Source organism: Pristiophorus japonicus, chromosome 21 (genome assembly GCF_044704955.1).
Source record: "Pristiophorus japonicus isolate sPriJap1 chromosome 21, sPriJap1.hap1, whole genome shotgun sequence".
NCBI classification, from domain to species: Eukaryota; Metazoa; Chordata; class Chondrichthyes; family Pristiophoridae; genus Pristiophorus; species Pristiophorus japonicus.
The window spans coordinates 74,588,461-74,613,631 of NC_091997.1; the positions used below are offsets into that span (position 1 = coordinate 74,588,461).

Here is a 25,171-nt window from a genome sequence, read left to right on the forward strand (position 1 = left end):
CCATTTATGATCAAAATGTAATGAAGCATTTTCAGTTACTGGGCTGATGCATCACGGCTGATTGATGTACGGGTAATGCAGTTTCTCAGCCTGTTTATGTTTTTTGATGCATGAAGATTGCATGACAAGTCCCTTGGCCAAATCCAGCAAGCTGCTAATCAATTGTTTTCAGTTACCGAGTTGATTGAGAATGATTTAAGAAAAAGGAAAGACTTGCATTTACATAGCGCCATTCACGACCACCGGACGTCTCAAAGCACTTTACAGCCAATGAAATACTTTTGAAGTGTAGTCACTGTTGTAATGCGGGAAACGCGGCAGCCAACTTGCGCACAGCAATCTCCCACAAGCAGCACTGTGATAATGACCAGATAATCTGTTTTAGTGACGTGGGTTGAGGGATAAATATTGGCCCTTCGAAATAGTACCATGGGGATCGCTGCGTCCACCTGAGAGAGCAGACGGGGCCTCAGTTTAACATCTCATCCGAAAGACGGCACCTCTGACAGTGTAGCACTCCCTCAGCACTGCACTGGAGCGTCAGTCTAGATTTATGTGCTCAAGTCTCACGTCGTCATCATCATAGGCTGTCCCTCGAACGAGGATGACTTGCTTCCACAAGAGTTCACAGATGTTTCAATGAAGGACCCGATGTCCCAGTCCTGAACTCCAGTTGAGGGGGTGGAAGATGCCGGTGCGTGGATTTTTTTAGCGTGTGGTGACTGTTGCACACCAGCCACCACACGGGCTTGACAGAGCTAGGCCTTGGTCCAGTGGAAAGGGTTGAACCAGGACGACTGGAGACCTGCTCTGCTGCACGGACCTAGTGCGCGCACACATCGTAGTGTGGGAAATTTTAGCTTAAATGAACTCAGCGGAGACTTTCAGAGCCGTGCTTCGAGAGAAAGTTTATTTCGAACGAGATATCTCGGAGAGCCCGCTTAGTCCACACTAAGGCAGAACTCTGACTTTTACAGGAAAACCCGCGCTATATTTATACAGTAAAAAGAGGAGTTTTATCTTCAAATTCCACACATTAACAACCCGTGTTGCCCCTGGGCCCTCAGCTCTTCTGGGCCCCGTACCCTCATTCACCGCTCCTCCGCCCACGATGTTCCAGGGCCCGGCGCTCCAGCTCGATGTATAGCCCCGACCTGCGGTGGTGTTCTCACACAGGTCGGAGCGGCCCATGATGTCGTAAGTAAGGACAGTCAAGTTACAGCCACAGAATCAAATATTCTGCACGACTCTAAATTTTGTTTCCAAAAAAGTACCCACAAGCTAACAATCGGAGGTGACTTAACTAGCATTAGTTCTTGTATTAGTTTGGGAAATCGTAGACAGAACTGATGGTATATGCTGACGACATAATTCAAACTGTTTTTATTGCATGGGTGTTCGGATTTTTAACCAGTATTTTTGGGGAACACATTCACAAACCAAAGAATGGTAGTGTAGTGTCCAATTCTGGGCACTGCACTTTTGGAAGGAGGTGAAGTTTTTGGAGAGGGTGCAGAAGAGATTTATTCGAATGGTTCCGGGGATGAGGGATTACAGTTACGTGGATGGACTGGAGAAGCTGGGGCTGTTCTCCTGCGAGCAGAGAAGGCTAAGAGGAGATTTGATGGAGGTGTTTAAAATCTCGAAGGGTTTAGATCGAGCAAGTACAGAGAAACTGTTTCCAATGGCTGAAGGGTTGATAACGAGGGGGCGCAGGTTTAAGGTGACTGGCAAAAGAACCAGAGGCGACTTGAGGAAAACAAAATTTGCGCAACGAGTGGTTAGGATTTGGAATGCACTGCCTGAAAGGGCGGTGGATACAGACTCAATCGTATCCTTCAAAAGGGAATTGGATAAATACTTGAAGGAGAAGAAAATTGCAGGGATATGAGGAGAGAGCAGGGGGAGTGGGACTAATCAGCAGGATAACTCTCCTGCTCGTCTCCAATTGTGCCATGGGATCTTCAGCATCATCATGAACTGGGAGCCAGGGCCTCAGTTTAAAATCTAATCCAAAAAGCAACACCTCCAACACTGCAGAACTCCCTCAGAACTGGATGGAAGCGTCGGCCTAAATTATGTGGTCAAGCCCCAGGACGAACCAACCCACGACCTTGTGGCTCAAACGGCGGTGCTGCCACTCAGCTAAGCTGCCAGAAGGAGCCACGACCCAGAGGCAAGTTGGAAAGCAAGGTCGAAGGTCAAGCTGAGAGGAATTGGAGGGCATGGACCGTGGTTATGTCAGATGGGAGATCTGGCGCGTAGGCAGTTGAGAAAGTGAATGGAGGTCCACGAAAGGGAGCAGCACACGCTAATGGTGGTCGTGGGGTTTACATAGGATTAACCAGGATATACGGCACAGAAACAGGCCATTCGGCCTAACCAGTCCATGATGACGTTTATGCTCCTTTCAAGCCTTCTGTCCTCTTCCCTCATCTAACACTATCAGCATAACCCTCTATTCTCTTCTCCCTCATATGTTTATCTAGCCTCCCCTTAAATGCAACTATATAATTGCTTCAACCACTCCCTGTGGCAGCGAGTTCCACATTCTCACCACTCTCTGGGTAAAGAAGTTTCTTCTGAATTCCCTATTGGATTTCTTGGTGACTATCTTATATTGATGGCCTCTAGTTATGCTCTTCCCCACAAGTGGGAACATTCTCTCTGTATCCACCCTATCAAAACCTTTCATAATTTTAAAGACCTCTATTAGGTCACCCCTCAGCCTTCTTTTTTCAAGCGAAAAGAGACCCAGCCTGTTCATCCTTTCCTGATAGGTTTACAGCACTACCATTTTTGCACCTCCAATGATTCCTGTGCAATTTTGCGGGGTCCGGTGGAGTCCCTCTTCTCTCCTCCCCCACACCAGGCGAAAACACTTTTGCAGCTCGTTAGCGCCCCCCGCCCCCCCCCCCCCCCCCTCCGCCCTCTCCGGAGGCGTTTACGGAAGATACCGAACAGGGAAATTTTGGCACCTCCATGTTCATTGTTTTTAATCTAACTTTCTGCCATGTAGAGTCAGCACTGTTGACATACCTGTGTCATTTCTCTGATGGACATCACACTATCCAAGGCTTTCTGTAGTCGCTCGTAGTTTTTCTTCTACAAATGGGGAACAGAAAAAGGGTAAGACATTGGTCGTCTCCTTGGTGACCAACACAATTGTGCCAGCAGTTCACAGCAGCCCGAGCTGCCAACTTCGGCCGAAATACCCTCGTCAGGGACTAGCAGTTAAAGTCTAAGCTGATGGCAGTTGTAAAACGAACAATGAATTGGTGAGATCGTAGGCGATAAAGGCTAGACGTTATGCTCAGGTGGACACGAGATCCAGTGGAACTCCTTGGTGCTCATTCCTAAAATTCCAGCTATTCTTGGGTAGAAATCCCTCCAACTTACCCCACAAAGTCATGGACCCACTGTCACTTTGCCCCTATTTTCTGAAGATCGCAGTGAAGTTTATTGTAAATAAAAATGTCTGTTGATGGGGATTAACCTCCTGAGGTAATACAGTCGAAATTGAGGGTAGGATTAGCATTCCAAAAGTTCCAGATTGTTGCTTTTTAAAAAAACTGGGCAGAGTAGCTATGAATAACTGCCTGAATGGGCTGGGAGGAGAATTCCTACAAAACTACCTGGGCTGAAGAACTGGATTAAAAAAGGAAACAAGGAAAAAAAACTACAGGTAAAAATGAGGCAAAACAACATATTGGGGCTGAATTTGCAGGAGGAGGCTTCCCGCGGGCGGATACCTCTGACCAGCAAAAAGATCTACGCACTTATCTTTTGCCCCGGAATCCATGGAGACTCGCGCCCCTGGGATCACGTGGGATGCCCCAACCAATCAAAAAAGGGAATCCCCATTCATGCTTATACGGAATCCCCATAAATATGAATGAGAATACCACCCCCCCCAACCCACAAAAAAATACATCTAGACATCAAATAAATGTTTTTTAAAACATTACATATTTAAAATTAATTAAAATGGCATTTAATTAAATATTTAAAACAAATATTAAATTTTTTGAAAAATACATTTACATGTTTTAACAGGGCTAAAAATAAACGTACCTTTTTGCACAATGTATAAATTATTGATATTTTATTTTTATGTTTTTTTTTGGTAAAACCAGGTGTAAGAATTTCACGGGCATTCGCTGGGCACAAGTTGGACAACTCTCTGCCCTCAGAGGCCCTTTTCCCGGCGATGTATGCGATCTGTCGAGAGGATTTTTGACAGATGGTAAGTTCCGGGTTTCTGCGCATGCGCAGCGAGTGCCTGAAGTCGGAACTTGTGCGGCCTCCTGTGGGCGCGAGCATACCTTGTACATGCCCAGAGGGGCCGCAAATTACGGCCCGTTAAATTGCTAAATTCTAATTTTTTTTTTTAGCCATTTAAAAAGAGCAGCAGGTGGTTTGGCCAGTTTACTTTAAGGTTTCACCCTGTTGAATACACAGTGTTGGTGTACTTAGAACGTTTGCTCTCTTCTTTGTATTTGCATAACGTCGGACGGGGGAATCAGAGGGCAAGCACACAGAGATAGATGGGATGAAGTTGGGGATAAAAGCGATTAATCGGGAAAGAGGGATTAATGCAAAATCTCCTGTCTACAGCAACACGGGGATGGACAGAAGTCAATTCGATGAGGTGACGTCATCTCAAGCATGCAAGACCAGCTGTAAGGGTTTTACTGTTGGAGTTTGAGGGGAAGGTTTTTTTTGACACAGCTTACCTTGGGGTTGAACGCAAGTGTTTTGGGATCGCTCGGGTCCACGACAGAAGGGTAAGGCTCAAATATAATGCTTTTCCTCGGAGACTCCAGAGCAGCTCGACACATTGCCACTAACAAGTCCACCACCTGAAGAAAAGGTCCCAGTTATTACTCTTTGAGGCAAGTAGCAGCCTCGACATATAAAAGCAAAACACTGCGCAGGCTGGAATCTAGAATCAAAACCAGAAAATGCTGGACATCTCAGCGGGTCAGGCAGTATCTGTGGAGAGGAAGCAGAGTTAACGTTTCGGGTCGATGACCCTTCGTCAGAACTGGAGAGTGTTTGGAAAGAACAGATTCTTAAGAAGCACTGAAATGGGGAGGGGGAAAAAAGAACAAAAGGAAAGGTCTGATAGGGTGGAAGGCAGGAGAGATTAGAGAGACAAAAGGGATGAATGGAAATGGTAATGCCAGGAGTTAGAAAAATATTAGTCAAGATAGGGTGTGAATGGCGTGATAATGGCCAACTGACATTAGAGTCAAGGATACCCTACATCTAGTTCAAAGTCAGGATTAGTTGGGGCTATTCAAAAGAAACATAGAAAATAGGTGCAGGAGTCGCCTATTCCGCCCTTCGAGCCTGCACCACCATTCAATATGATCATAGCTGATCATGCAACTTCAGTACCCCATTCCTGCTTTCTCTCCATACCCCTTGATCCATTTAGCCGTAAGGGCCACATCTAACTCCCTTTTGAATATATCTAACGAACTGGCCTCAACAACTTTCTGTGGTAGAGAATTCCACTGGTTCACAATTCTCTGAGTGAAGAGGTTTCTCCTCATCTGGCTCCTAAATGGCTTACCCCTTATCCTTAGACTGTGACCCCTGGTTCTGGACTTTCCCAACATCGGGAACATTCTTCCTGCATCTAACCTGCCCAATCCCGTCAGAATTTTATATGTTTCTATGAGATCCCCTCTCATTCTTTTAAATTCCAGTGAATATAAGCCTAGTCGATCCAGTCTTTCTTCATATCTCAGTCCTGTCATCCCGGGAATCAGTCTGGTGAACCTTCGCTGCACTCCCTCAATAGCAAGAATGTCTTTCCTCAGATTAGGAGACCAAAACTGTGCACAATATTCCAGGTGAGGCCTCACTAAGGCCCTGTACAACTGCAGTAAGAGCTCCCTGCTCCTATACTCAATCCCCTCGCTATGAAGGCCAACATGCCATTTGCTTTCTTTACTGCCTGCTGTACCTGCATGCCAACCTTCAATGACTGATGTACCATGGCACCCAGGTCTTGTTGCACCTCCCCTTATGTGAATGTGTCTCATTCCTCTGCTCAGGGTATTCTGTTTCATACACGTGAAGGATTATGAAGTAAGAGGTTCTGTTACTTGCAGTGATGGACTGAATACATTTCAGTCTAAATGACAGCATTAAGGTTCGTATTACATTTAGTTCATGGGTTCTTTGCTTTAGAATTCATAGCAACACATTGCTATTAAGAACAAGTTAGTTTATTAACAAAGGTTTAACAATCACACGACACATTACCAGTTCATCCACTAGGCTCACAACTGCATACCTCATCGTGGATAACCTGGACACAACTGACGGGCTTTATTGAGTCTTGTGAACATCATGTGACTGGCTAAGCCACTCACAATGCAACAGCTCCATAAACCCTGTGAGCATGCTCGCAAGTGCATACATTACAAGGTCCATTTTCTTTTGGGTGGCTCTGAAAATGACGGGATAGGCCCACCGCCCCCTCGTCACTCTTTTGTGGCTGTGACAGAAAGGCAGGGAGGGAATGGCATCTACAGTAGTGGAATAGTGAGGAGCAGCCATTGTCTGGTAGAAGGGGGCAATATAGATGCACACTGGACAAACAAGAAGGGGTTTGAGAGTTGCGCAGGAGTGTGGTTGCATAAGGATCATAATAGGCCAAACATTTTTAGCTTTGGAGTAGCATTTGTGACCTTATACAACCCAAAACAATGAGGGAGATGCTAATGGACTATGACAGAGAAAAATTCATGTAGTAATAATGTCACAGACATTTCCACTCCCTGTCGCCTGTACTCTAATGTTTCTAGAATATTTTCTTCTTTCATTTTATGCCCATTTCCTCCCATCACTTATCCTCCTTCTCTACCTAAGAGCACTGACTCCTTACAAGAGCAGGCATTGACGACGAGATCCAACACCGCCTCCAGTGCGCCAGTGCTGCCTTCGCCTGGCTGAGGAAAAGAGTGTTTGAAGACAGTCCCTTAAAACTCCCACCAAGCTCAGGGTCTACAGGGTTGTAGTAATACCCTGTATGGCTGAGAAACATGGACCATATACAGAAGACACCTCAAGTCGCTGGAGAAATACCACCAACGATGTCTCCGCAAGATCTTACAAATCCTCTGGGAGGACAGGCGCACCAACATTAGCGTCCTCGACCAGGCCAGCATCGAAGCACTGCCCACACTTGATCAGCTCCGCTGCGCAGGCCACATTGTTCGCATGCCAGACACGAGACTCCCAAAGCAAGCGCACTACTCGGAACTCCTTCATGGCAAACGAGCCAAAGGTGGGCAGAGGAAACGTTACAACGACACCCTCAAAGCCTCCCTGATAAAGTGTGACATCCCCACTGACACCTGGGAGTCCCTGGCCAAAGACCGCCCGAATTGGAGGAAGTGCATCCGGGAGGGCGCTGAGCACCTCGAGTCTCGTCGCCGAGAGCATGCGGAAATCACGCGCAGGCAGCAGAAGGAGCGTGCGGCAAACCAGTCCCACCCACCCCTTCCCTCAACGACTATCCGCCCCACCTGTGACGGACTGTGGCTCTCGTATTGGACTTTCAGCCACCTAAGAACTCGTGTTAAGAGTGAAAGCAAGTCTTCCTCGATTCCGAGGGACTGCCTATGATGATGACACTGGAGTGCATTCCATATACATTGATTGCAGTCCAGCACTTTACCCAAATGACCATTAGATTGTGAGCAACAGCGGTGTAGTGATCAGGAGGTTGAAATTTCTCGCCTCCCTCTCTAGTGATGCTGAGACTAATTGTAGCACTCCTATCACCATGGTTGAGGACAGATACCTTATAACTGACTGGAGATCAAACCTGGGAACTGTCTGGCTGGAATGATTCTAATTCCCATGCCTCAACCAGTTGATCCACTGGGTGATTGTAAAACACGGTGAATGCGTGTTTTTGTTCCCTCAAGATTAGATTCCTCCAACATAGTCCTCGCTGGCCTCCCAAGTTCCACCCTACACAAACTTCAACTCACCCAAAGTTCCTGTCCCCACATCAGGTCCCATTTGGCCAACAGCCCCCTGTCCTGCACAATTGCCAGTCGCTTCTGAAATAGAGCTCCCCTGGTGGACTATTGTGGTAATACAACTATTGATGTACATAAGAAAAAGGTCAAATGACACATTCCTGTACAGCCATCTTGTGATGTCGTAAAGAATATATCACCGCTCCTATCACAACTCAATTTGAAGTCCTTCTCCTAGTTTACAAATCCCTTCAACGACTCGCACCACCCCACCTCTGTAATCTCCAGACCTTGGATCCCAACTTGTTCTTCTCGGTCCTCCGAGTCTGGCCTTGTGCAGCCCCCAAACCCACCCCTGCTTTGGTGACAGAGTCTTCAGTCATCTCTGGCCTACTCTCTGGAACTCCCTCCTACACCTCCGCACCTCGTTGCTCTATTCAACCTGGAAGTCTATCTCTCCTAACCCGTCTATTGCTGTTCCGCATTTTAATGTGGAGCACTTCAGTATATTTTATTACATTAAAGACGACATAAAAATGCAAGTTGTTGTTAAATTTTTATCTTGACGAATGTATGGTTATCGTTGAGAATCTTTGTCTGATGGCCTCGCCTCTCCCTATCTCTGTAATCTCCTCCAGCCCCACAACCTCCCCCTCCCCCCTCCCCGAGATGTCTGTGCTCCTCTAATTCTGCCCTCTTGAGCATCCCTGATTATAATCGCTCCACCATTGGTGGCCGTGCCTTCAGCTGCCTGGGCCCCAAGCTCTGGAACTCCCTGCCTAAACCTCTCCGCCTCTCTACCTCTCTTTCTCTTTCAAGACGCTCCTTAAAACCCACCTCTTTCACCTGTGCTAATTTCTACTTGTGCGGCTCGGTGCCAATTTGATTTATCCCATAATTGTTATGTATGCAACGCCTTGTAACCAGCATTCTACCGCCACCAGAGGGCGCATCTGTTGGAGTCCCAAGGGATCCCAGCATCCCTTGGGAGCACTGCATATAAGCCGGCCTCCCATGCTGTGCCAGAACTCTGCAGTCAGAATAAAGAGACGAAGGTCACACTAACTCAAGTCTACAGTACTCAGTCACATTGCTTTATTTCAGAGATGACATAATAATACTCCTCTGAAGTGCTTTGGGACGTTCCAGTACATTAATGCCATAATACAAAAATAAGTTGTTGAGGAGGTGGTGGGGTGGGCAGAGTTAGAGTTAGCAATGCAACTGCATCTTAGAATTCTTTTATGGTGGAATGTGTTTGAGGAGATTGGCCTTGGTAACATGATTGGTGAACAACCAGCCAACTGGGATGGAGAAAAACACTGATACTTAAAAAAAAAATAACTGGACTGATGACTCCAAGTAGGTAAGAAACTCGTTTATGATGGATGCAAGAAATGTCATTATAAAGATTTCCCAGCAACAGTCCTTCAGGTGACATAATCTAAACACGGCAAAACAGTTCAGCCATAACCAAAGAAAAGTAGATGATGGATGCTCGTGTGTCACGGGTTTCATCCCAATCCAATGAAGTGGCAACCGTGAAATCACTCGGCATTGTTGCAGTCCAACTCTGCAACACCTGGTTGTGCCTCATAATATAATCCCCCCCCCACCCCATCTCCAGAGAGGTCACGTTGAAAGGAAGCTATGCTGATGTAGATTTTCGGGTTGGTGTTCTTTTATCGCCACCAGTTAATCCAGGGGTTAACGTCAATGGGAAAATCTGGGCTGTTTCCATTTTTGGAGCACATTTTGTTTACCTCTGCAAGACGTTTATTTTCTCTCCAACATAAGAAAAGAAATAGCAGCAGGCTGATCTAATCCTGCCCTCAACTCCACTTCCCTGCCCATTCCCCATAACCCTTTACTCCCTTATCATTCAAAAATCTGTCTACCTCCACCTTAAAAATTTTCAATGACCCAGCCTCCACAGCTCTCTGAGGTAGACAGTTCCAAAGATTCACGACCCTCTGAGAAGAACTTCCTCTTCATTTCTGTCTTAAATTATTCTGAAACTATGCCCCCAAGTTCTAGATTCCCCCACGAGGGGAAACATCTTCTCTGCATCTACCCTGTCGAGCCCCCTCAGTATCTTATCTGTTTCAAGAAGATCACCTCTCATTCTTCTAAACTTTAATGAGTACAGGCCCAACCTGCTCAACCTCTCTTCTTGTCTCTTCTTTTCAACCTTACACCTCTTCTCCTGAAGACGTCGAGGGGTCGAAATTCATCTAACGCTACCTGTTAATGCCGGAGAGGGGCGGTTAACGGACGGCCTTACCGTCGGCGACGACCGGGTACCTGGGCTCACGGTAAATGTAGTCGGGCGGTGGGGGCGGCGCCAAGACGTACGGCAGGGCGCTCCGCCACCGCCCACGTGGTGATGTCAACGCGCGTGCAGCGCCCCCTTACTGCCGCGACTGCGATATTCGGTGCGTGCGGTGGCCTTACCGCTGGGAAAGGCAGCGGGACATCGGGGATCCCGGGGCGGAGGCGTCCAGGGATCAAGGCAAGTAGTTATGTTTATTTTTTTGAGCGTTTAGGTGTCAATGGGATCAGTGGGGAAAATGTGGGTGAGGGAAATTGTCGTAAAATCTTTTTTTCTTCATTTTTTTTCATCTTGCATGCCGGCAGCTGATTGTGGGGAAATTCGGTCAGTCTCCGAGGACGAGTGTACCACTTTTAGCGCTGCTCTCTCATCTTTGGGTGGCAAAAAGGAATGTTGCACAGTTTGAGGCGGCACCTACCACCTGGCGTTAAAATCAGCGCTCAGCCTACAACACCGCCTCAAAAACGGCGGGACCCAATTTCCCTCCGCTGAGTCTCTTACTGGGATCTGGTTGTGCGAGAGCCAGTTGTCTTCCAGTATCTTGCTCGAGTGACTGTTTTTGCGTGTGAGCGATCGACCACGTGAAGGACACCCCAGCCAAGCCCAATCAATTCCTCCCAGGTGGGCCGCCAGTAGGGGGCACCGCTGAGCGCTCCGACACAGTCGCCCTCCCGAGTTGTCTGGATAGGCTCGGGTCAGCTAATTCACCACAGACTGGGGAATGCGAACTTGATCAATGGCACGGAATGGTAGCTTTATCATTGAAACGTCGGAGGACTCCCAATAGCTTCCATTAGCGGATGCATTGACAGTCATTTTCCAACATTCCATAGACTCTGGATCAGTTCCTATAGAGTGGAGGGTAGCCAATGTAACCCCACTTTTTAAAAAAGGAGGGAGAGAGAAAACAGGGAATTATAGACCGGTCAGCCTGACATCGGTAGTGGGTAAAATGATGGAATCAATTATTAAGGATGTCATAGCAGCGCATTTGGAAAGAGGTGACATGCTAGGTCTAAGTCAGCATGGATTTGTGAAAGGAAAATCATGCTTGACAAACCTTCTGGAATTTTTTGAGGATATTCTCCCTTGAGAGCGGACAAGGGAGAACCAGTTGATGTGGTGTATTTGGACTTTCAGAAGGCCTTCGACAAGGTCCCACACAAGAGATTAATGTGCAAAGTTAAAGCACATGGGATTGGGGGTAGTGTGCTGACGTGGATTGAGAACTGGTTGGCAGACAGGAAGCAAAGAGTAGGAGTAAATGAGTACTTTTCAGTGGCAAGCAGTGACTAGTGGGGTACCGCAAGGTTCTCTGCTGGGGCCCCAGCTGTTTACATTGTACATTAATGATTTAGACGAGGGGATTAAATGTAGTATCTCCAAATTTGCAGATGACACTAAGTTGGGTGGCAGTGTGAGCTGCGAGGAGGATGCTATGAGGCTGCAGAGTGACTTGGATAGGTTAGGTGAGTGGGCAAATGCATGGCAGATGAAGTATAATGTGGATAAATGTGAGGTTATCCACTTTGGTAGTAAAAACAGAGAGACAGACTATTATCTGAATGGTGACCGATTAGGAAAAGGGGAGGTGCAACGAGACCTGGGTGTCATGGTACATCAGTCATTGAAGGTTGGCATGCAGGTACAGCAGGCGGTTAAGAAAGCAAATGGCATGTTGGCCTTCATAGCGAGGGGATTTGAGTACAGGGGCAGGGAGGTGTTACTACAGTTGTAGAGGGCCTTGGCGAGGCCACACCTGGAGTATTATGTACAGTTTTGGTCTCCGAACTTGAGGAAGGACATTCTTGCTATTCACCAGACTGATTCCCGGGATGGCGGGACTGACATATCAAGAAAGACTGGATCAACTGGGCTTGTATTCACTGGAGTTCAGAAGAATGAGAGGGGATCTCATAGAAACGTTTAAAATTCTGATGGGTTTAGACAGGTTAGATGCAGGAAGAATGTTCCCAATGTTGGGGAAGTCCAGAACCAGGGGTCACAGTCTAATGATAAGGGGGAAGCCATTTAGGACCGAGATGAGGAGAAACTTCTTCACCCAGAGAGTGGTGAACCTGTGGAATTCTCTACCACAGGAAGTTGTTGAGGCCAATTCACTAAATATATTCAAAAAGGAGTTAGATGTAGTCCTTACTACTAGGGGGATCAAGGGGTATGGCGAGAAAGCAGGAATGGGGTACTGAAGTTGCATGTTCAGCCATGAACTCATTGAATGGCGGTGCAGGCTCGAAGGGCCGAATGGCCTACTCCTGCGCCTAGTTTCTATGTTTCTATGTTTCTATTTCGATAATGGGCAAAAGCTCATTTACCTACCTCTGCTCCAGTGGCAACCTCTTCTGCTGCTCCCGACATGACCCCCAGTGTGTAGAATGAGAAAACGCATAGCTCCCGTGTGCAGACAGCGGGCTGGAATAGAGAAAGAAAGCTGACGGGTCGATTCGAATTCAAGCACCGTATATGATTAATACCAGCACCAGGCTTTCATATATTAGTATGTCAGCTATGGCTAAGGGTTTTGTGAATGCTTTTTGCAATTTTTTTTTCCCCCTCCCAAGGCGTTTCTCTCAGCGCTAACGGCCCCGGACTAAAGTTATCATCCACTCTGTCTACCATGCTGCAAAAATCAATCATATTGTGCTTACCTTCAGCATTGATCCATTCTGGAAGACATGCTGCTCATCACACACAACACAGTATTCATTCAGAGTGGGTATCCGTTGCTCCGCATATTTCATGGTCTGAACACAAAACAGTGAGAGATAAATTAAGGACAATATGTCTGTAAATAAATGAATTCTTCAAGGAACACGAGCACAGATGATGTGATGCATTGATGTGTTGTAACCAGAATAGAATTATAACAAAGGACAAAAAAAAGGCCATTTGGCCCATCGAAACTCATTCTCCAGCGACAATTAGCAAAAATGTGCCGGCCACTGGTTCAGTGGGCAGGACCCTCGCCTCTGAGTCAGAAGGTTGTGGGTGCAAGGCCCACTCCGGGACTTGAGCACAAAAATCTAGGCTGACACTCCAGTGCAGTGCTGAGGGAGTGCGGCACTGTTGGAGGTACTGTCTTTCGGATGAGACGTTAAACCGAGACCCCCATCTGCTCTCTCTGGTGGAGGCAATCGATCCCATGCCATTATTGTAAAGAAAAGTTATCCCCGGTGTCCTGGGACAATATTTATCCCTCAATGAGCATCATTAAAACAGAATGGTCATTATCACATTGCTGTTTGTGGGAGCTTGCTGTGCGCAAATTGGCTGCCGCATTTCCTACATTACAACAGTGACTACACTCCAAAAGTGCTTCATTGGCTGTAAAGCGCTTTAGGATGTCCTGAGGTCATGAAAGGCGCTATATAAATGAAAATCTTTTTGTAACGCCTGACAATTTCTAACTTTATATGAACGTATAAATGTATAGGTCAGAAAAAAATACTTTATTATTTCATGTAACTGGCTCCAGAGATAAAAAAAACGGTTAACCATCTTTAACGCTAAACTGATTTTACAACCAGATGCCTGCCCATCCCCCTTTTAAGTTTAAAAGGAGTCTTCTATATTTTTTTACTTTTACTTTCGCATCAGCCATCGTGCAGCTACCAGCTTTGTCTCCCTTCCAGGCCTCAGGCTGTTATTTTGGGATCGGGGCCTAGTTGGACGGAAGATCGTTGAGACCAGGAGGCTCAGATACGAAATGGCCTGAAAGTCGCTGTAAACATACAATTCCTTTTTTTCTCGTGTAACTGGAGGCATGTGTAGGGAATTGGCTCAGAAGTTGGAGACAGAGGGTTAGGATAATGAGTATGTGCGTCAATTGGCAGGATGCGACCAGTGCTCTTCTCCAAGGATCTGGTATAGAAAGTCCAGTGGGAATCTTGCAACTGACTTGTATGGGGGAAGAGGAGATGTCTAATGCTGTTGGGGAGGGGTGCAGGGGGATGGGAACATATGCAGGGAGACAATGAAGTAGAATGGGGGCAGAAGCAAAAGATAGAAAGAAGAAAAGTAAAAGTGGAGGGCAGAGAAACCCAAGGCAAAAAGCAAAAAGGGCCACATTACAGCAAAATTCTAAAGGGGCAAAGGATGTTAATAAGACAAGCCTGAAGGCTCTGTGTCTCAATGCGAGGAGTATTCAGAATAAGGTGGACGAATTAACTGCACAGATAGCAGTTAACGGATATGATGTATTTAGCATTACGGAGACATGGCTCCAGGGTGACCAAGGCTGGGAACTCAACATCCAGTGGTATTCAATATTTAGGAAGGACAGACAGAAAGGAAAAGGAGGTGGGGTGGCGTTGCTGGTTAAAGAGGAAATTAATGCAATAGTAAGGAAGGACATTAGCTTGGATGATGTGGAATCGGTATGGGTGGAGCTACGGAACACCAAAGGGCAGAAAATGCTAGTGGGTGTTGTGTACAGACCACCAAATAGTAGTAGTGAGGTTGGGGACAGCATCAAAGAAGAAATTAGAGATGCGTGCAATAAAGGTACAGCAGTTATCATGGGTGACTTTAATCTACATATTGATTGGGCTAACCAAACTGGTAGCAATGCGGTGGAGGAGGATTTCCTGGAGTGTATTAGGGATGGTTTCCTAGACGAAAATGTCGAGGAACCAACTAGAGGGCTGGCCATCCTGGACTGGGTGATGTGTAATGAGAAAGGACTAATTAACAATCTTTTTTGTGCGAGGCCCCTTGGGGAAGAGTGACCATAATATGGTAGAATTCTTTCTTAAAATGGAGAGTGACACAGTTAATTCAGAGACTAGGGTCCTGAACTTAAGGAAAGGTAACTTCGATAGTATGAGACGTGAATTGGCTAGAATAGACTGGCGAGTGATAATTAAAGGGCTGATGGTGGATAGGCAATGGCAAACATTTAAAGATCACATGGATGAACTTCAACAATTGTATATCCCTGACTGGAGTAAAAATAAAACGGGGAAGGTGGCTCAACCGTGGCTAACAAGGGAAATTAAGGGTAGTGTTAAAGCCAAGGAAGAGGCATATAAATTGGCCAGAAAAAGCAGCAAACCTGAGGACTGGGAGAATTTTGTAATACAGCAGAGGAGGAAGAGTGTTTAATTAACAGGGGGAAAATAGAATATGAGAGGAAGCTTGCTGGGAACATAAAAACTGACTGCAAAAGATTCTATAGATACGTGAAGAGAAAAAGATTAGTGAAAACAAACGTAGGTCCCTTGCAGTCAGATTTTATAATGGGGAACAAAGAAATGGCAGACCAGTTAAACAAATACTTTGGTTCTGTCTTCACGAAGGAAGACATGAATAACCTTCCGGAAACACTAGGGGACCATGGGCCGAGTGGGAATGAGGAACTGAAGGAAATCCTTATTAGGCAGGAAATTGTGTGAGGAAAATTAATGGGATTGAAGGCCAATAAATCCCCAGGGTCTGATAGTCTGCATGCCAGAGTACTTAAGGAAGTAGCCCTAGAAATAGTGGATGCATTGGTGATCATTTTCCAACAGTCTATCGACTCTGGATCAGTTCCTATGGACTGGAGGGTAGCTTAAAGTAACACCACTTTTTAAGAAAGGAGGGAGAGAGAAAACAGGTAATTATAGACCGGTTAGCCTGACATCAGTAGTGTGGAAAATGTTAGAATCAATTATTAAAGATGAAATAGCAGCACATTTGGAAAGCAGTGATGGGATCAGTCCAAGTCAGCATGGATTTATGAAAGGGAAATCCTGCTTGACAAATCTTCTAGACTTTTTTGAGGATGTAACTGGTAGAGTGGACAAGGGAGAACCAGTGGATGTGGTGTATTTGGACTTTCAAAAAGCTTTTGACAAGGTCCTACACAAGAGATGGGTGTGCAAAATTAAAGCACATGGTATAGGGGGTAATGTACTGACGTGTATAGAGAACTGGTTGGCAGACAGGAAACAGAGAGTCGGCATAAACTGGTCCTTTTCAGAATAGCAGGCAGTGACTAGTTGGGTGCCGCAGGGCTCAGTGCTGGGACCCCAGGTATTTACAATATACATTAATTATTTGGATGAGGGAATTGAGTGTAATATCTCCAAGTTTGTAGATGAAACTAAGCTGGGTTGCGTTGTGAGCTGTGAGGAGGACGCTAAAAGGCTGCAGGGTGACTTGGACAGGTTAGGTGAGTGGGCAAACGCGTGGTAGATGCAGTATAATGTGGATAAATGTGAGGTTATCCACTTTGGTGGCAAGAACACGAAGGCAGAATATTATCTGCATGACGGAAGATTAGGAAACGGGGAGGTGCAACGAGACCTGGGTGTCATGGTACATCAATCATTGAAAGATGGCATGTAGGTACAGCAGGCAGTGAAGACGGCAAATGGTATGTTGGCCTTCATAGCTAGGGGATTTGAGTATGGGAGCAGGGAGGTCTTACTGCAGTCGTACAGGGCCTTAGTGAGGCCTCACCTGGAATATTGTGTTCAGTTTTGGTCTCCTAATCTGAGGAAGGACATTCTTGCTATTGAGGGAGTGCAGCGAAGGTTCACCAGACTGATTCCCGGGATGACAGGACTGACATATGAGGAGAGACTGGATCGACTGGGCCTGTATTCACTGGAGTTTAGAAGAATGAGAGGGGAGCTCATAGAAACATATAAAATTCTGACGGGACGGGACAGGTTAGATGCAGCAAGAATGTTCCCGATGTTGGGGAAGTCCAGAATCAGGGTACACAGTCTAAGGATAAGGGGTAAGCCACTTAGGACTGAGATGAGGAGAAACTTCTTCACTCAGAGAGTTGTTAACCTGTGGAATTCCCTTCCATAGGGAGTTGTTGTTGCCAGTTCATTGGATATATTCAAGAGGGAGTTAGATATGGCCCTTGCGGCTAAGAGGATCAAGGGGTATGGAGAGAAAGCAGGAAAGGGGTACTGAGGTGAATGATCAGCCATGATCTTATTGAATGTCGGTGCAGCCTCGAAGGGCCGAATGGCCTACTCCTGCACCTATTTTCTATGTTTCCACGTCTATGGAAGGATGTCAGTCAGGTCAAATTGGGCGGGAGATACCCTGTACATGAAAACTGGTACCCGCATGCCTGCAGATGATTCTGGCAGATGATTATTGTCGGTGGAGGCTCATAAGCCCAAAGGTAATTGACCACAATATTGCATGCTTCCGCTATGTCAATCTTTCAGTGGCACTGTATAAAACAAGGCATGCCAAGGTGACTGTAATATATATAGCGCCATCTGGTGGACTACTGTGGCACTGCAGCCAGTGCTGCTTGCAACAATAAAGAGGGTTCCTGATGGTCGCAGCCATCATACAGCTTGTGTGTATTTTGTGAGTTGTACTGAAGATATAACAGTGATCAAGAGCTAGAGTAGCCTGATTATCACACCAGAAGAAGTACTTGCCCGTGGTAGTGGACCCCCTCGGCACAGGTTATGAGAAAAAATCCTCGGTACCCAAATCGAGCACGTGTTCTGGCAGTGATTAAGGAATATTAGTGATCCTTCGGCCCTACAACACCTCCGAGATCTCTGCGCTCCTCCAATCCTGGCCTCCTGCACATCCCTGATTATAATTGCTCCACCATTGGTCGCCGTGCCTTCAGCTGCCTGGGCCCTAAACTCTGGTTATTCCCTTCCTAAACCCCTATACCGCTCTCTCCTCCTTTAAGATGCTCCTTAAAACCTATCTCTTTGACCAAACAGTTGGTCACTTGTCCTAATATCTTCCTATGTGGCTCGGTGTCAGTTTTGTTTGAGAATCGCTCCTGTGAAGCACCTTGAGATGGTTTACTAGGTTAAAGATGCTGCACAATACAAGTTGTTGCTGCAGTGTTGCTTTAAGCTGTGGAGGTTACGCACGGTTTGGACTGTTTGGCCATTCTCGCATGCTATTTTGGGTGCTAGAATAAAGACCACACAGGGGGATTTACGCTTCTGCAGAATGCAGAAAACTCAATGTCAATTGTAAGGGCTTCTACTTTTTTATTTGCACTGTCTGCTAGTTAACCGTACCCACTGTAGTTGGTTTACAGATATCGCTCGCTGGTTAAGACCAAAGGGACAGACTGAACAACAACTTGTATTTATATAGCGCCTTTAACATAGTGAAATGTCCCAAGGCGCTTCACAGAAGTATTCTGAGATAAAAAGTTTGGCACTGAACTGCATAAGTAGAAATTAGGGCAGGTGACCAAAAGCTTGGTCAACAAGATCGGTTTTAAGGAGCGTCTTGAAGGAGGAGAGAGAGGTAGAGAGGCGAAGAGGTTTAGGGAGGGAGTTCCAGAGCTTGAGGCCCAGGCAACAAAAGGCACGGCTACCGATGGTTGAGCGATTATAATCAGAGATGTTCAAGAGGCAGAATTAGAGGAGTGCAGACATCTCGGCAGGGGTGGAGGGCTGGAGGAGATTATGGAGAAAGGGAGGGGTGAGGCCATGGAGGGATTTGAGAATAAGAATTTTGAAATCGAGGCGTTGCTTAACCGGAAGCTAATGTTGGTCAGCAAGCACAGGGGGTGATGGGAAAAGAACCAGAAGTGACACGAGGGAAAAAAACTTCACTCAACGAGTGGTTAGGAACCAGATTCAATAGTAGCTTTAAATTGGACAAGTACCTGAAGGAGCAAAAATTGCAGAGATATGGGGAGTTGGACGAACTGGATTGTTCTTTGAAAGAGCGGGCACAGACTTGATGGGCTGAATGGCCTCATTGTGTGTGAAGGGGATGACCAGGATCATAGAGTCCTACAGCATAGGAGACGGCCATTCGACCCATCATTCTTGTGCTGGCTCTATGAAGGAGCAATCCAATTAGTCCCACTCCCCCACTCTTTCCCCATGGCGCTGCAAATTTTGCCTTTTCATGTATATACCCAATTTTCTTTTGGAAGTTACTACTGAATCTGATCCTTCATACAGTGCTGGAAAATGACACTTGCTGGTGCAGTGTATTTGCTTCATGGGTTCTTTGCAGCAAATGTGGTGCTCTGAATTCTTATGCAAAGAACTAGCTGGTTTATTTGCAAACTGCAAACTGAACACTACCACTTCATCCACCAGGCTCACAATTGCACACCTCATCGTGAAGAACCTGAACTCAATTAAGTGGGGTTTTACTGAGTCTTGTGAACATCATGTGACTGGCTAAGTCACTCACAGTGCAACAGCTCCACAACTATTTTAAAGTAAACTTTAAATCATGTGCCCTCTTGATAAAGAGGCACTAAAGCCGACAAATAATCAAATTATACTTTTGAAAAACTATGGTCAAGTTAAAATTTGGTTGCCGGGGGTGATGATGCACTCCAGTCCCTCTGGCGCCCACCTCTCATGGAAGACCGCGAGCGTACCGGTGGACACCGTGTGCTCCATCTCCAGGGACACCCTGGCTCGAATGTAACCGCGGAAGAGAGGCAGGCAGTCAGGCTGAACGACCCCTTCGACTGCCCGCTGCCTGGATCGGCTGATGGCCCCCTTGGCCGTGCCCAGGAGCAGTCCTACAAGGAGGTCTTCGAACCTGCCCGCTCCCCTCCGCACAGGGTGCCCAAAGATCAGGAGCGTGGGACTGAATTGCAGCCAGAATTTGAGGAGCAGCCCCTTTAAATATTGGAGCAGGGGCTGCAACCTGACACACTGTACATAAACATGGAACACGGGCACCTCCAGACTGCAGAAATTACAGGCGGCCTGGAAGTCGGTGAACCGACTTAAAAACTTATTGCACGGGACTGCTCCATGCAACACCCTCCAGGCCAAGTCCCCAACAAATAAAGGGAGGACTTCCGCGTAGAGAGCACTCCATTGGGGCCCCCACCTCCTCTGCATGGCAAGATGGTGCGCCATGGCGTGTCCGGACAGCAGAGGAGGATGGCAAGGTGGAGAGTGTGCAGGAGCAGCCCGTGGAGGAATCCCTTCTGCGCAGAGCTGAAAGGCTCGGAGGGGATTTCCCACAGGAGGCTCAAGTTGTGAGGCGCCGGCTCCCGTGGGAGGTTTCGGGGCTTGGCACTGATGAGGAATTCCGTCCGGACGGGAGTCAGTTTCCAACTGCTCCACAGGCCAGTGACCCTGCTCACTGTTGCATGCATTGCAGCTGGCCAAGACACAGTTACGTTCCAGCTCCGGACATCGGGCTTCATCGCTCAAAGCGGCTTAACAGCTGAGTCCCATCATGGCCTAGGACCATGTATATTCAAAAAGGAGTTAGATGTCATCCTTACTACTAGGGGGATCAAGGGGTATGGCGAGAAAGCAGGAATGGGGTACTGAGGTTGCATGTTCAGCCATGAACTCATTGAATGGCGGTGCAGGCTCGAAGGGCCGAATGGCCTACTTCTGCACCTATTTTCTATGTTTCTATGTTTCTATGAATCGGTTGAACCTTCTCTAGGTTTGGCCAGTTGACTGCCGAAACACAGTACAGAGGTGCCAACTTGGTCCCAGTTAAATCAGGCTTGCTTCTGGCGGATTGCAGAGTGCCCCCGGGCAACGGTTGCACAGGAGCAATCATTGCCTGGACCTTGCCTCTTGCCATCTGCCACGGGGCAATGGGAGCTGTTGAGGCACAGCCTCCGAGGTGAAGTGCAGAGGGACAAAAAAAAAGGGAGAAAAATATAGTACCTGGTGCTTCACAGAGATAGCTATTAAAAGGCTTTGATCTGTACGCAGAGCAACATATTAAAGGTATTGGACGGAAAATTGGGTTGGATGGCACCCACCACGAGGGGCGCTAAAGGGTTAGCACCAGAGTGTGTTGACAGTAGCGTCGCTTGACAACGCCAGTGTGCAGTTACCGGCGGCGCTGAGGAGTATCGCCTGGGAGCATCGCGCCGGTGTGCAACGCCCCCGGCAGCAACACGGAAGCAAACGTTTCGGTTTGTTCGCCACCCGTCACGGCCCGCCGTGTCGACATTCACTTCACGACTATTCGTTCCAGATCTCCAGCATTAATGCTAGCTGGTTGCCTTTCAACTGCGCTTCTCAGCGTTCATTAACAGACGGCGCGAAAATAAACTGCACAAGGCAGGAGGACGTGGGGAGATGGTGTTGGATGCAGCAGATGTGGGGAAGATGATGCCAAAAGGAATAGGAGTGCCCATTACGTTCCACTAAGTGTTAACAGCACAACTTTCTCAGAGTTTACCTGTACAAGAAAGCCATATTCTAACGTTGGAATGTTCTTACAGTGGCTCCCAGCCTGTGGATAAATGGAGAAGATTGGTAAGACATTAAGCAATGGAGAATTACTTCCTGATAAATTAATACTACTCTCAATTAGATGAGCAGTGTCGATCTGGTATGTGTACTGGTTGCAGTACTGCAGTCCTGCAAGTAACAAAAGAGGAAGCAACATTGGAGTTTAGTAGAATGAGAGGTGATCTTATTGAAACGTATAAGTCTGAGGGGGCTTGACTGGGTGGATGCAGAGAGGATGTTTCCCCTTGTGGGGGAATCTAGAACTAGGGGGCACATAGTTTCAGAATAAGGGGTCACCCATTTACAACGGAGATGAGGAGGAATTTCTTCTGAGGGTTGTGCATCTTTGGAATTCTCTGCCCCCGAAAGCTGTGGCGGCTGGGTCATTGAATATATTTACGGTGCAGATAGACAGATTTTTGAACAATAGGGGAGTCAAGGGTAATGGGGAGCGGGCAGGGAAGTGGAGTTGAGGCCAAGATCAGATCAGCCATGATCTTATTGAATCGGCCCGAGAGGCCGAATGGCCGACTCCTGCTTCTAGGAACAGGAATTGGTCATTAAGCCCTTCGAGCCTGTTCCGCCATTTGATGCGATCATGGCTGGCCTGGTGGTGGGAAGGACACATAGTTATTGAGCCCAAGGGTGCAGGAAAATGCCCAATTAACAGGGCATCCAATGCGATGGCTTGCAAATTCTGGCCCAATATGATGGCTTAAATCATATTCTTTCTAAACTGTAAAATAATTTAAGTTCACAGACGTACAGGAGTATGTTGGTGCTGTTTGGGTACAAGTCCTCCATCAGCAATTCTCCACAGGCATAGTCCCAATGCCATCCATGGCATTAGTGAAGGGAGCATACAGACATTAAGCACTTGTCCACTGGAAAAGGAGCGGGAATGTCATGAACTATAGTGTACCGTTGAAAATAATTTATTTGACAATGATTTGGTATTGTTGGTCATGGTCAATCTGGACAACAATAAATTGTGCAGAAGCTTCCTCGCGACTGAAAAGCACTCCGTGCATTTCTGCTTGGAGACCGCTTGAAACTAAAGCAGTTCCGATGAATGTCATTCTTCCGTAACTGTGAAAATCGTTGGTGTAATGTATTTGCTTCATGGGTTCTTGCTTCAGAATTTATAGCAACACATTGCCATTAAGAACTGGTTGGTTTATTAACAATCACACGACACATTACCAGTTCATCCACTAGGCTCACAACTGCACACCTCATCGTGGATCCCCCGAACCCAACTGGCTGGGGTTTTATTGAGTCTTGTGAACATCACGTGACTGGCTAAGCCACTCACAATGCAACAGTTCCACAACTATTTTAAAATAAACAGATCAAGCCGCCCCCTCAATACCCACAAATTTCCAAATAAGCCTTTAAAAAGGACTTAAAAGATCAAATTTAAATTTGGTTGCCAGGGGTGATGATGCACTCCAGTCCCTCCGGCGCCCACCTCTCGCGGAAGGCCGCAAGAGTACCGGTGGACACCGCGTGCTTCGACTCCAGGGACACCCTGGCGCGAACGTAGCCGCGGAAGGGAGGCAGGCGGTCGGGCTGAACGACTCCCTCGAACAGTTGATGGCCACCTTGGCCAGGCCCAGGAGCAGTCCTACGAGGAGGACCTCCGACCTGCCCGCTCTGCTCCGTACCGGGTGCCCAAAGATCAGGAACGTGGGACTGAAGTGCAGCCAGAAATCGAGGAGCAGCCCCTTCAAATAATGGAAGAGGGGCTGCAACCTCGTACACTGTACATACACATGGAACACGGACTCCTCCAGACCGTAGAAAATGCAGGCACAACAGCTCTATGAGCTTGTGAGCATCCTCACAGGTGCATACATTACATGCGGTTTAAAGATCTGTGCTACACCAGTGAGTGTTACGTGTTCGTTTTCCGATTGAAGTCAACCAGCGGTTTCAGATCATTTACACTGCACGGGGTGAAACTTGCCTGATTGGCCGAGGGGTATCCAAAGAGCTCTGGTTTGGGGGTTTTCATCGTGCAGGAGATGGAACGATTGATGATACGATTGACTCGGAGATCGGGCACCCCAAGTTTGCTCTTTAGCATGGAGTCCTGGATGAGGGGGAAACTTGGAGATCTACAATGAGAAGTGGAGAGATAGTTTCAGCGGTTGATGGAATAATATAAATGTTCATGCAATACCAGAATGAAAAGGCCTATGTTTTCCATTTGGTGGACAACCAATGGTTTTAATAACCCGTCTTACCAATGATGGAAATAACTCACTGCCCCTGTGGTTGGAGTATGGTCATCAGTGAAGGGTCAGTTGGACTTGCACCTCATTGAAACTTAGCATGAAAAGTACGCTATCCATTATACTGCACTGTTAACTTGTTCTTTAACGAATGCTTAGTTAACTCTGACGCCATGGCCTAAATGGCGTAGAACCCCAACCATGCCATTCAAGTGTAAATAGAAAGAAAGACCTACATTTATATTGCGCCTTTCACGACCACCGGACGTCTCAAAGCATTTTACAGCCAATGAAGTACTTTTGGAATGTAGGAAACAGCAGTCAATTTGCACACAGCAAGCTCCCACAAACAGCAATGTGATGATGACCTGATAATCTTTTTTTTTAATGTTGATTGAGGAATAAATATTGGCCAGGACACCGGGGATAATTCTCCCTGCTCTTCTTCGAAATAGTGCCATGGGATCTTTTACATTCACCTGAGAGAGCAGACGGGGCCTCGGTTTAACGTCCCATCCGAAAGACGGCACCTCCGACAGTGCAGCACTCCCTCAGCATTGCACTGGGAGTGTCAGCTTAGATTCATGTGCTCAAGTCCCTGTAGTGGGACTTGAACCTGCAACCTTCTGACTCAGAGGCGAGTGTGCTGCCCACTGAGTCACAGCTGAAGGGAACAGTTCAAAAATGATTACATCTTTGTGTTTCGTAGTTGATAGTTGACCTGCACTTTGTCTCAAGCCCAGTTCTCCTTTGCGCCTAGCTTATTATTTTTGTCTGTCGCTAAAAAAAAGTGCAAAATGACTGCTGCCATTAACTTATAAAACGGGTTTGATAGTCGAATTATTTGGTGAAATATTTGCCTTTTTCTCCCTATTTGCGTCAGGCCTCCCAGCCCCCAGTCCCTCACTGAGAAGGCAACAAAGACAAAGCTTCTGCCAATGCTATTCTGCCACTGGGTATCTTGTCGTGAGTAAAGGCACTTGATTTTGGAGTGACCTGCCCCATTTTCTTTCTTCACCCTTTGTAAGGACGCATTTATGCCCGCGGCCTCCCGCGAGAGGTGGGCGCCAGAGGGACTTTAGTGCATCATTTCAACAGGGAACAACATTTCAATTTCATTTGATTTCCCTTTAATGTTTGCTAGTTCATTTGCGTTTTGTTTTTTTCGTGCCCTTACAAAAGGGCGTGCTTGAATTAACGTTCTGCTAAAATAGTTGTAGAGCTGTTGTGACGTTCGCGCCAGGGTGTCCCTAGAGATGGAGCACACAGTGTCCACCGATACGCTCGCGGCCTTCCACGAGAGGTGGGCACCGAAGGGACTGGAGTGCATCGTCACCCACGGCAACCAAATTTTAATTTGGTTTGAAAAGGTCAAAGCCTCCCTGATAAAGT

The 25,171-nt window shown here is 46.9% G+C and overlaps 1 protein-coding gene across 3 annotated transcripts in view; it reads right to left on the bottom strand.

Moving 5' to 3' along the window:
* LOC139234114 (protein mono-ADP-ribosyltransferase PARP6-like) overlaps window positions 1-25,171 on the bottom strand; it is a 153,333-nt gene that overhangs the window by 44,504 nt on the left and 83,658 nt on the right. For all 3 annotated transcript variants that reach the window (XM_070865069.1, XM_070865067.1, XM_070865068.1), the window contains exons 10-15: window positions 23,512-23,662; window positions 21,490-21,543; window positions 13,008-13,103; window positions 12,679-12,771; window positions 4,737-4,862; window positions 3,040-3,105 (exon numbers count right to left, since the gene is read on the bottom strand). In XM_070865069.1, coding sequence (XP_070721170.1) covers window positions 3,040-3,105; window positions 4,737-4,862; window positions 12,679-12,771; window positions 13,008-13,103; window positions 21,490-21,543; window positions 23,512-23,662 — 586 coding nt within the window. The remainder of the gene's footprint in view (window positions 1-3,039; window positions 3,106-4,736; window positions 4,863-12,678; window positions 12,772-13,007; window positions 13,104-21,489; window positions 21,544-23,511; window positions 23,663-25,171) is intronic.